The sequence below is a fragment of the Schistocerca cancellata genome, chromosome 2 (assembly GCF_023864275.1).
Source record: "Schistocerca cancellata isolate TAMUIC-IGC-003103 chromosome 2, iqSchCanc2.1, whole genome shotgun sequence".
NCBI lineage: Eukaryota > Metazoa > Arthropoda > Insecta > Orthoptera > Acrididae > Schistocerca > Schistocerca cancellata.
The window spans coordinates 358,146,575-358,159,408 of NC_064627.1; the positions used below are offsets into that span (position 1 = coordinate 358,146,575).

The 12,834-nt window shown below is 40.3% G+C and overlaps 1 protein-coding gene across 9 annotated transcripts in view; it reads right to left on the reverse strand.

Annotated features, from left to right (window-relative positions):
* LOC126161747 (sodium bicarbonate cotransporter 3) overlaps nucleotides 1-12,834 on the reverse strand; it is a 1,146,839-nt gene that overhangs the window by 161,072 nt on the left and 972,933 nt on the right. For all 9 annotated transcript variants that reach the window (XM_049917795.1, XM_049917789.1, XM_049917788.1 and 6 more), the window contains one exon: nucleotides 3,011-3,135. In XM_049917795.1, the coding sequence (XP_049773752.1) occupies nucleotides 3,011-3,135 (125 nt within the window). The remainder of the gene's footprint in view (nucleotides 1-3,010; nucleotides 3,136-12,834) is intronic.

Genomic DNA, 12,834 nt, shown 5'->3' on the forward strand with positions numbered 1-12,834 from the left:
AAATACAAGCACCTGAGAATCTTACTGAATTACTAAATGTGGCACTGTGTTGAATTTCATAATAATATGATTGCTCCATGAGCAATGAAGTATAAAAATAATGGTAAGTTGACTTAGGTCTAACTCATCTGGTTTTGTCCTTGGCTTTACCTAAAACAGTGTCTTCCACATTTACAGGGTGTTTCAAAATGACCGGTATATTTGAAACGGCAATAAAAACTAAACGAGCAGCGATAGAAATACACCGTTTGTTGCAATATGCTTGGGACAACAGTACATTTTCAGGCAGACAAACTTTCGAAATTACAGTAGTTACAATTTTCAACAACAGATGGCGCTGCGGTCTGGGAAACTCTATAGTACGATATTTTCCACATATCCACCATGCGTAGCAATAATATGGCGTAGTCTCTGAATGAAATTACCCGAAACCTTTGACAACGTGTCTGGCGGAATGGCTTCACATGCAGATGAGATGTACTGCTTCAGCTGTTCAATTGTTTCTGGATTCTGGTGGTACACCTGGTCTTTCAAGTGTCCCCACAGAAAGAAGTCACAGGGGCGAATAGGGAGGCCAATCCACGCCGCCTCCTGTGTGTTTCAGATAGCCCAAAGCAATCACACGATCATCGAAATATTCATTCAGGAAATTAAAGACGTCGGCCGTGCGATGTGGCCGGGCACCATCTTGCATAAACCACGAGGTGTTCGCAGTGTCGTCTAAGGCAGTTTGTACCGCCACAAATTCACGAAGAATGTCCAGATAGCGTGATGCAGTAATCGTTTCGGGTCTGAAAAATGGGCCAATGATTCCTTTGGAAGAAATGGTGGCCCAGACCAGTACTTTTTGAGGATGCAGGGACGATGGGACTGCAACATGGGGCTTTTCGGTTCCCCATATGCGCCAGTTCTGTTTATTGACGAAGCCGTCCAGGTAAAAATAAGCTTCGTCAGTAAACCAAATGCTGCCCACATGCATATCACCGTCATCAATCCTGTGCACTATATCGTTAGCGAATGTCTCTCGTGCAGCAATGGTAGCGGCGCTGAGGGGTTGCCGCGTTTGAATTTTGTATGGATAGAGGTGTAAACTCTGGGGCATGAGATGATACGTGGACGTTGGCGTCATTTGGACCGCAGCTGCAACACGGCGAATGGAAACCCGAGGCCGCTGTTGGATCACCTGCTGCACTAGCTGCGCGTTGCCCTCTGTGGTTGCCGTACGCGGTCGCCCTACCTTTCCAGCACGTTCATCCGTCACGTTCCCAGTCCGTTGAAATTTTTCAAACTGATCCTTTATTGTATCGCTTTTCGGTCCTTTGGTTACATTAAACCTCCGTTGAAAACTTCGTCTTGTTGCAACAACACTGTGTTCTAGGCGGTGGAAGTCCAACACCAGAAAAATCCTCTGTTCTAAGGAATAAACCATGTTGTCTACAGCACACTTGCACGTTGAGAACAGCACACGCTTACAGCAGAAAGACGACGTACAGAATGGCGCACCCACAGACTGCGTTGTCTTCTATATCTTTCACATCACTTGCAGCGCCATCTGTTGTTGAAAATTGTAACTACTGTAATTTCGAAAGTTTGTCCGCCTGAAAATGTACTGTTGTCCCAAGCATATTGCAACGAACGGTGTATTTCTATCGCTGCTCGTTTAGTTTTTATTGCCGTTTCAAATATACCGGTCATTTTTGAAACACCCTGTATATGCAATATGGGCAATCTAACTCCCTTATGATCCATTTTAAAGAGTAAATGAAGGAAAATGCTGATCTCATAAATTTTGTACACAGATGAAGCAATACTTAAAATTGTTCTTGACATACAAGCTCATTGAAATGTTTGAAACTGAATTATTTGCATAAAATAGTGACTTGCCGCTGGATGGACACAAACAACAAGGAAGGCACGCTGCACTGCTCACAATATAAACCATGCAATTCACAATTATAACATTCAGGTCATGATAATCTGTTGTTCAGTTTATGTCTGAGAAGAGCAGTTCTTTTTGGGAAGATAACAGGAAGTACAAAGAACTTTCAAATAAATGACTTTATTCAATAGCTGGGAAAGTAAGAGTAAGAAGAAAGAAAACTTTATTGGTGGTTTGTTATTTGGGAAATGAAACAGCTATGCAACACTGGGAAAAAATTCACATGGACACTTAATTAGCATATATTTCTTGACATACGATCACACACCCCTGAAACTATTAGTATTAGTTCTCATTTTAGTTTTTTTTCCATCAGAAAGAAAGTTCTGCATTGAAATGCTCTTAGAATTAATTAATCACTTGGACCCTCCTGTTTAAAAATTTATAGTCAACAATGTTTAATTTCAGTGATATTGTAGCTACAGCTATATTAGCACTCTAGTCCACAGAAAATGTATGTCTATGGTTGTGAACTGATCTGACCTCCAAGACAGCAACTTGTTTATTTTTAGAGTAGTTTATGCAGTGATAGATCATTGGTGACAAGATAAAACTGTGTACCAGATTGGGGTTTGAGCCTGTGTCCCAGACTGTATGCTATCCATGCACACATCATGGACTGATTCAAAGTCTCAATCTGTCACTTGTTTGCCTCCTTAATTTCATAGTTGCACAGAGTCTCTCTTACAATGTAGCTGGACTGGCTCCTCTTGGAAAAAGAATGCAGCATGGAGAATAACCATCAGCATCAGGAGTGTTACTGAGATGAACATTTTCATATTCTTAGAAGAGTATATGCAGTTATTAAACAAATATTGATAAGCTCACAAAAACTTTTGTCCATTAAAATTGTTACTGTCATGTCATATGCACCAGTCCTGCAGATGTGTTACTAAAACTGGAGGGCCAAACGAAGAATACTCATGAGCAAGATATGCAAATTAAAAATATAATGTTTGAATTTCAAAAATTTTTATACTGATGTGGAAAATGTAAACCAGGCAGTGTCCTCAGTTACTGAATTCCATCTATAACAGGAATAATTTGCAAGTACTCAACATGTTTTATTACCTTTGGATGCCCTCCATCTCCATTCATTTCACCAAGAGCAGAGGAACTCTGGTTTCGATTCATTGATTTAATAGACACCGAACTTTGACTCTGAGCTACACCCTGTGGAGAGCTGCCTGCAGGCCCTGCAATGAAAAAATTTAATCTTGAATGTATTGGGTGCTTTCTATGACTTATGTCCTGAAGTATATGAAAGTAAATGTAAAACAATGTATCATTGTCCCATTCAGCACAGTGATTATTATAATGGGGATGATACAAGACTCAGTATGAAGGAAGACATGCTGCCACTATTCCTTAGAATTATTTGAAGGATAGCCGTGCTGCGATATTACTGTTCGCAATAAAAAGGACATTTCTGTGTGTGTGTGTGTGTGTGTGTGTGTGTGTGTGTGTGTGTACAGATACTAACTAAGTTGAATCATAAAGCAGTGCTAACATTAAAATAATTTTCAGCTGACAATGTATTGCAAAAAATATTTTACCTGAGCAGCACATGTTTCTACTTATACCACTACTAACAAAATCCTGTGAGTAAAAGAACTATAATTTTCTGGTTTTTGTAAATAGAAATGTAATGATAGTAATTGATTGAAAGTAGATTAACAAACGACAGAGACAAATATGATCTTAGAAGTATTCTTCTACACTACACTTCATGCATGAAAGCATTAATGGCTTTCTCTCTCTCTTTTTTTTTTAAATCTTTACGTGTGTGTCACGATATGTCAAACCAGTCACTGTGTTTTCACCTAACTACTTGCTACAGCATTCAGTATATGTACAGTTTTCACATGTACGTAACAAGAGCGCGCGCATACACACACACACACACACACACACACGTCCGTCCTTGGCCTCTATTGTCCTTAATAATAATAATAATAATAATAATAATAATAATAATCTTTTATATGAACAGACATGCAAGTAATAAGGCAGATTTTCTTTTATATCTAATTTTTGTTCATGTCACAACTATCTAGTATTTCAGTTCAGTCTTTCAGCAGTAGTTGATTTTTTGAACAATATATCGTTCTCTGTACAGAGAACATGTTTCTGCTTTGGCTGGTCAAAACATCTTCAACATAAAGAACAGAAGCTTCCTTCACCAATGCACACACATAAGTTCCTGCAATATATTACCATCCAATTCCTGATTTCTGCTTTATTAATCTATACATATTATAAATCCCTGGCCATGTTTTTAAGTCTGTAAGGCTAATCTCGGGAACTATTGTAGGAATTCTGATACAGTATTCACTAATGGATAGCTAGATTCATGAGGACAGTTTGTTCGTACAATTTATTACTGCTATGCCAGAAAAGTCATCCAGCCATAGCTATTTGTGCTATCCAAGCAAAGCCAGGGTGGGTAGCTTGTTAATACTAATGCCATACCCTTCTTCAAGCTTCTAATAATTGAAAAATTGATTACAATTTAACCCAGTAACAATGAAACTTTCTAAAACAAAATTTTACAATGACAATGCAATCTGTGGATGAACATGTGAGGTAGTGTACCCCACTGGCTCACACATCCTGTTTTTAATACTAGAATACCAACTATAGAGGTAATGTTGAATTTGTGAGCAGCTAGGGAAGTAATGATAAATCCCATCTAAACTTTGTTACATTCTACTAATCGCAGTGTAAGTAGTGTTGTTACAGCAAAACTGAGATTTTTATTCTAATATACATGGTACAAAACTAATCAGTTTGTGATCAGTCTTTCCTTCTCACCCCATCTGGTAAGTCTCCCCTGACTAGTCGTCCTGGATGACATTTCCAAAATCTACCCCTTTTTCTAAACCTCTCCAGTCCTGTCCCTTCACCCCTCTTCCTTCTTCTTCAACTATTCCACTGGAAGAAGAAGCCACTGGCTCTGAAAGCTTGCAGAAGTATAACCTCCTCCTGCCACCACTTGGTGAGTAGATTTTTTTACATTATACATGGTACAAAGATGATTATGAGCGACGTGTGCTGTTTATGGATTGTTTTTGTGGCAGTTCTGACTGGGTTGCAGCTCAGGGTTGTATGCAGCTAGTTGTAGTTTAGTGGCATGAGCATATGTTACACTCTAAATTCTATGAAATGCACTGTCAGATTTATCATCTGAAACACTCCCCTTAATCTCATATGCACACAATCATATGGAAATGATAATAGTCTAGCAACAGTGGTATAAAGCCACAGCAAGAACTACATTACAACGAAGATTAGTGTAAAAAAAATTGCAATCTTAATTGCAGTTATAGTATGGGCCCCAAAAATGGAATTTAGTGTTCTGTTGTGTACTACATGTAACGTCAATCAAATACAATCAATACTGGTATCATTAATAACTAGAAAAGAAAGTGTTACATATCTGGATCAAACTACTGAAAAATGACGAAGGAGACATCCAACTAACTTGTCCCTTCTTGTGGTAAGGACTTTAAACAGAAGTCTTTTCCCATCTGTTACTTTTATTGCCTTTTCATTTCATATTTAAACTATCCATTTAACTTCTAATATTCTTTGATAGCACTAAATCCAGTTTTAAAAAATTTTCCTTGTACTTTTTAACATGATCCACATTGCGCATCGAGACACACATTTTCTGGGTCTGCTACTTTAATTCCATACAAATATTTGATGCCAGTAGAGCTTTTTTTACTAAAGAAAACTTTCTCGAATATGCCACTCCATTCCTGATACCTTCTTTGCTCGGACCATCCTGTGTGTATTTGTTCCTCCTAGGTAAGAGAATTCCATCAGTATTTCATCTCAAAGAAAGTCAGACTTACAAAACACCAAGAGTTTCTGATACTATAAACTTTCATTTACTTTATCAGTTGCTCTTGGCAATTCATAAATATGACTTACTTTATACATTTACAACCTGTGGAGCACCACCTGCTTAAAATACACAACTTCCCTTATTGCATCATATCCAATTTAGACGCCAATCATGTCACCATTCTCCTTACTGCTACCAAGCACCCCCTTGTTTTAGCTTTGTGTATCCTTAAGAGGAAAAGGGGACAGATTAGAATTTCCTGTATCTCATGGATTTAGCCAAGGGTGGGGCAGGAGTGCTCTCCTCGCCCATGGCATTCAGTAAGCCAAATGTGCCCCTCAGGTTGTGCTAAACAGTGCTGCCAGGTCTCTCTTAGCTTAAGCTCTGAACATGATTCAGCAGTCACCATGTGGCATGGTAGTGGAACATTGTGTCCTACAGAGAACAGGATCTTGGCTCGAATGCCTAGATCATGAGGATGGTATAAACCTCTATACAAAAAACCTCAATCTCAAAGTGTGCTCATACTGGTGAGATAATGGCTGTTCAGGTGGGTCTGTAGTTAGCTGGCAACCTCTGGGGAACCTGCATCATTTCAGCTGTGTAAGGCTTACAGAGGCAAGCAGGGCTCTGTCTGGGAGGACCTGTATTTCCCTAGCTGCTTGTGGGACCAAGGTGGAACCCTCAAACTTGTCTCTTTCAACTCACAGTAGTATGAGCGTACTGCTGATGGGTGTCAACACCCAACCTCACAAAGGGGCTCATGTAGTCCTGACTCAGGAATTATTCAGAGTGCTTCCATTTATAGTACAGAACACATGCTGCTAGCCAGACTGTGCTTTTAATAGTTAAAGGAAAGAGAGCAGCTTTGAGAAAGTTTCACCTTTTTATATTCAGATGGGTTTAGAGGGCATTATTTGGACTTTGAAATCTATCAAGAAATTGTGAAATAGGACACTGTTGGCTCAGTCTTCTTGTCTCCAACAAGCAATGAACCTATAGAAAGCTAAATGCTTCAGGAAATATGCAAATGAAACAGAGCTGCACAATACCTTGAACTATAGCTAAGGTGTCATGTCATGTAGAGATCTTTGAGATATTCCCAAACAAGAACTGAAAGATGAGTGGGCTCAAGAAGGTCTCGCTGACATGCAAAATATAATGAAAAAGGTGGATGGAAATCTGATCAAATGAGATATTCTTTTATCCTAACAGTCAATAGCATGAAATGTCCAGAATGTATCAGGACAGGTTTTCTTTGTTTAAATGTGCAGCCTTACGTCCAAATACCCATGTGCTGTTTTAAATGCTGGTGCTCTGAGCACAGCACTCTGGAACTTAAGGGATGAAGTCACTTGCAGATTTGTTCATCTCCTCCGAAGTGCATAAATTGCTCTGGGAATCACCCTGTGTGGGTAGAGACTGCAGTGTCTATCTCAAAGAAAGGAAGATACAGGAGCTGAAAACTATGAAGCATATCAGATATGGTGAGACAAAAAAGATCTGTAGGACTCTGCACCTTCCCACATTCACTACTACTTTTGCTTCAGCCATTAAGAAGCCAATTCTGACAGCCAAAGCCTTTGCACAACTGGAACTTGGAAGTGTCAGGACTACTAACTGGATTTGTAAGTGCAGTTATAAAAGTGTTGTTATTCTGGAACCTTAACCCGCCCCCTCTTCCCCCCCCCCATCCACCCTGCACCCCCACCCCCCCTACCCCTAGTATATGAGAGAAAGCTACAATTTCTGATATTGTGGAGCTTCTGGAACTTCAGTTAGCAGACATCAGTAAACAGGCCAGCCCTAACAATACCACTGCCACGATTATCCCTACCAAACCCACTTTGATGAACAAACTAAATAGGAAGCATCAACCTCAGAAAAAGACAGGTCCAAAATTGTCAGACCATGCAGCCCTCATTGCATCTCACGGTTCTCATGATTAGCCTTCAAAGTCAGTGGAAAGTGAAGTCTGCCTGAGGCAACCATCTTGCCCCAAGACTGAGCCTTCACTCATTGCGGGCTTCCCACCCATTAAAGAGACAGGACGAAAATACAACCCCCCTCCAAATAGATAGGCTTTAATAATACAGTGGAACATCAATGGGTTCAGGAAGCAAGGGGGGAGGGGGGAATTGAAACTACTAGCACAGGAACGTCCCCTGTACTTGTGTTGACAAGAAACACATTTTATAACTATTGAGGCCCCTGTGCTATGGGGCTATACCCTCCATCACAAAGGTAACATGACTGGGAAACAGCGCAGGGAGAGGTCATTGTGTTTGTCAGTAATACACAGAACTCATCTGCACTATCCATAGTTACTGATCTGCAAGCAGCAGCTGTTGAAATTCACATCGGTCAGAGATTCTGAAGTTTTCACACAGCTTATAGAACAACTCCCCTGACCATTTCTCATACTGGGAGATTTCAATGCCCATAATGTATTATGGAGCTCAAACTTGAGTTTCCCCAGGGGTCAAGTATTAGAGAGCCTCATGATGTCTCAGGAGCAGTGCATTCTCATTACCAGCAATTCTGCTCATTTCAACACTGCTACTGGGTGATCTTCAGCCATACCTCATGGATTTGGCTCTGAGGGAACTTACTGATGACCTTCATTCCAGTGACAACTTCCCACTCTGAATTCATCTGCTGCATGGAGCAATCCTTAAAAGGCCGCTACCGCAATGGGTGACCAGAAAACTTAACTGCATGTTGTTCTGCCACCTGGCTGTGTTTGAATACCGAGACAGCATCCAGAAATGGGTGGACCACATCACTTTAGTGATTCCCCATGCTGCTCACTTATCCATAGTGAAGTCCTCGTGTCATCTTAGGAGGCAACCTGTACCTTGATGAACCAATGAGTCTGCTAAGGAATCTGGCTCTGTGACAGTTAAAGCACTGCCCAACAACAGAAAATGTTCCTGACTTTTGATTAATGAAAGCCAAGGCTCAAGGCATAATCAAGCAGAGCAAGGAAAGGTCTTGGCAAACATTTCTGGACACCCCAAAACATTCCACTTGTTCTATGAAAGTATGGGAAGCCATCAGGTGGGTTTCCAGTAAATGCAATCAGCTACCTATAGCAGTGGTGCTGAAACAGAGATGTCTCTGAATAATACCTGGCAACATCGCCCAGACAATAGCAGAGCATTCTGCAATGATCACTGCCACTGCCACCCAGGATACAGTGCTTGTCATTGGCATGCTGTCAAACAGAGGGGTGACTTTGACTTCAGGTCCAATGATCCTGAGTCCTACAACTGCATATTCTCCATTTGGGAGATGTATTCGGCACTGTCTAAGGCTCTTTCACCTCGTCCTGAATAAATCACATACAGCATGCCGTAGAACATGAAAATGGGTCAAAGGAAATTCACTTGCAATGTTTTAATTCAGGATAGCGGACAGACCAATTTCCCAATTTATCAAAGGAGGTAATTTTGATATTTCTCCTCAAACCAGGAAAGGACCAAACATGTCAGAGAGGTTAACAGTGTGTGTAGGATAGACCATGGAGTGAATGGTCAGCCATTGTCTGGATGTTAGAGATCAGGCAGCTCCTTAGCCATTCTCAGTGTGGATTCTGGAGATGTTTTTAAGTGTTGCTCCTTTTACCATAGCCATAAACAGCATAATGTGTACAGTAAGAAGTCTTGTACAATGCTCCTTATTTGTGGACGATTTTGCAGTTTTCCCTTCCTCCTCCAATACGACAACAGCAACTCGTCAGTTGTGACCTACAGTAAAGAGGTTGGATGAGTGGGCTTAAAGACAGTTTTACTGTTTTACATTCTGCAGACTCACTGATGATTCTGGGCCTCATTGTTATTCCAAACTGTTATGGTTACCACCTAAAAGGCCTGAAGGCAAGGACTTGGTATACAATGAATTTCTCAAAGTGCCTTACCCACAGGTCTTAGGAAACAGAAAGGGCACATCTGCTCGAGTTATATAGGGCTTTCGTGAGATCGTAGCTGGACTACGGGTGCACGGTATACGGATCAGCGAGACCTTCATACCTGAAGATTATTGACACTATCCACCATGAGGAGATCAGCAAACCATTACCATATGGTGGCAACTTCTCATGATACATCAAGCACATAAGATCCTTGCTGCCGCAAATTTGCCAGCATACCAAACTGTTGTTCATCCACTACGAAAACCAATCTCCAGTCATATAAGAGCAACAATGCTGTATGGGTTCCATATGAAGCATGAAATAGAGTCACTGGTGTGAGGCCAGTGCCGACCAAAATCTGGGATTTTTACTGACTGCCAAGCTTGTTACTGCAGAGGTCCAGAGCAATTTTAAATGTAGTCTATTAGATGAAGCATTGCCCTCCTGTGTGAGTTTTTAATATGATATTTTATGAAATTTTAAATGAACACTTCAACTCAATTCACAGATGGTTCCAAATGGGGGAAGCCACTGGATGATCTGTTGTTTTGTCTGGTCGTATCCTTAAGATTCAGTTACCTCAAGACTTCACGGTCTTCAGTATTGAGTTATATACAATCTTGAGGGTGCTGAAGCAGGTGACATTTGTTATTCCTCATCTGTACTGACTCCCTGAGCGCCCTTAGCACTCTACAACACTTGTACCCAGCATATAATTTAGTCCAGAATATATCCACGACACCCTTTTCCACCTATAATGGCTGGGGAAGAAGATGTCTTTTTGCTGAGCACCAGGGCATATGGTTATTAACGGAAAAAATGGCAGACATGACAGCCAAAGAAGTGTGTCACAATTCTCTAATAAGATAGTGTGCCATTCCCCTTCATACCATCATATCAATGGATGGATGGGAAGAAGAGTAGCTGGAAGTGACTGACAATAAACAGCACCTGGTGAAGTCCACATCGTGACTGTGGTAAAGCTCCTTTCAGCCACACAGGTGGGGTGAGGTCCTTCTTGCCCTATGGCTTCTTGCACCAATGAGAGGACTGTCCAATGTGTGGCACTTGCGGTGTACAGATCACAGCACACAAAATTTTACAAGACTATATTTTATTTTCAGAGTAGAGGGTAGCAGGTCATATGCCAACAGATTTGTACTCTATTTTAATTGACAATCAAACAAATATGGTACTATTTTTCAGGTTTTGTGATACATACGAATTACTCCCTAAAATTTTAGGGAAATGCTTATAATGTGTTAACATGCTGGCTGGATCATCTGTGATTTTTGTAAATTATCAGCCAGTAACATTTCCCTGTGTAATTATTTTACTTTTCCTCTTATTTTACATCTGTTCTGAAACATATGCCCACTTGTGCTGTCTTAATGGATGTGAGTTAGTGTGAATGAGCCAATGACTGCGTTTGAGGATTGGATAGAGTGCATACATTTGCATAGGACTCATTCTTCTTAGCATTCTAACATTTAACCACATTCATTCCTATTAATATTTGTAAGGACATAGATAACCTCACCACTAGATGCCCATAAACCACAAACAAATCCCCCCCCCCCTCTCTCCCCCCCCCCCCACTCCACATAGACATACAGATGAGGTAATCAGAGATGGATCACAAACCTCAATTGAGTCTTTTCAAAGAAATAATCCCATTATACACCTTCACCAATTCAGGGAACCCCTAAACAGTTAAAAGAATTTGGATTTGCATTCATCTCCCTCCAAATGCTACTCAAGCATGCTAACCATGGCTCTAGTTTACTTAAAGTATCCTTAACCTATGTTATGTGGTAAGCATGTTTACCATTCCATTCTAAATGTCTTCTAAATCTACCTCATATACTCTATCAGAAGTTTTTTCAGTTATTTTATCCAAGTTAAGCAAAGGAGATGGTAAGCGGCAGCATTGCCTCACATATTTTTTAACACAAATGTGTTTTTATTGCGCTTTCACTTGCTTTTGGAGAGGCTGTGTATTACACCATTATCTGTCTATGTAATATATGAGGTGTGATCAAAAAGTAATAGACATTTTTTTAATTTCACAGGCTTTATACATCCAATTTCTAAATTTTTTTTATTTTGTCAGTATACTTGTTCCAGATGTTTGTTTGCATTTTCAGCTGTTTTGATTATTTACTTTACAGTTGACAGTCAAAAAGGTTATACATGTTTTTGAGTGCTTGGCAAATTGTTACTTTCAAAAAAGGTGAATCAGTGAATTTGCATTAAATTTTGCTTGAAAAATGGAATAAAGTGCAATACTGCATTCAAAATGTTGACTGCGGCTTTTGGTGAATCTACTACAAGTAGGACAAGAGTTTATGAGTGGTGAAAATGTTTCACAGAGGATCGAGAAGACACTGAAGATCACAACCACCCTGGATGCCCTAGTACACCAATTACTGATGACAATATGGAAATAGTAAAGAAAATGGTTCTGGAAAATCACTGAATCGCCATCAGAGAGGCTGCTGATGATGTCGGCATATACTTTGGTTCATGCCAGGGAGTTCTGTCGGGTACTATGGGAATGTAATGGTAGCTGCAAAGTTTGTTGCAAAATTGTTGAATTTCGACCAAAAACAATGTCACATAGACACCGCTTGGGAATTTCTGAATGAAGTCAACAATGATCCACAACTTCTAAAGAAGGTTATAAAAGGTGATGAAACATGAGTATATGGGTATGATGTCAAAACCAAGGCCCAGTCATACCAAAGGAAACTGTCTGATGAGCCAGGACCGGGGGAATTGAGAAGTTCAATCACACGTCAAGGTTCTTCTCACCATTTTCTTTGATTACAATGGGATAGTGCATCATGAGTTCCTGCCTATGTTAGCACAGTCAATAAGAAATACTACCTGGGAGTTACGCTCTGTCTGCGTGAGGCACTCCTAAGAAAACAACCAGCATTGTGGCAAAACCACTCATGGAAATTGCATCGCAATAATGCTCCCACTCATACCTCAATGCTTGTTCATGATTTTTTGGCAAAAAACAAAACCAATATGTTGCCTCAGTTTCTGTATTTGCCAAACATGGCCTCCTGCGACTTCTTTCTATCCCCGAGGCTCAACACAATGATGAAAGGAGGTCACATT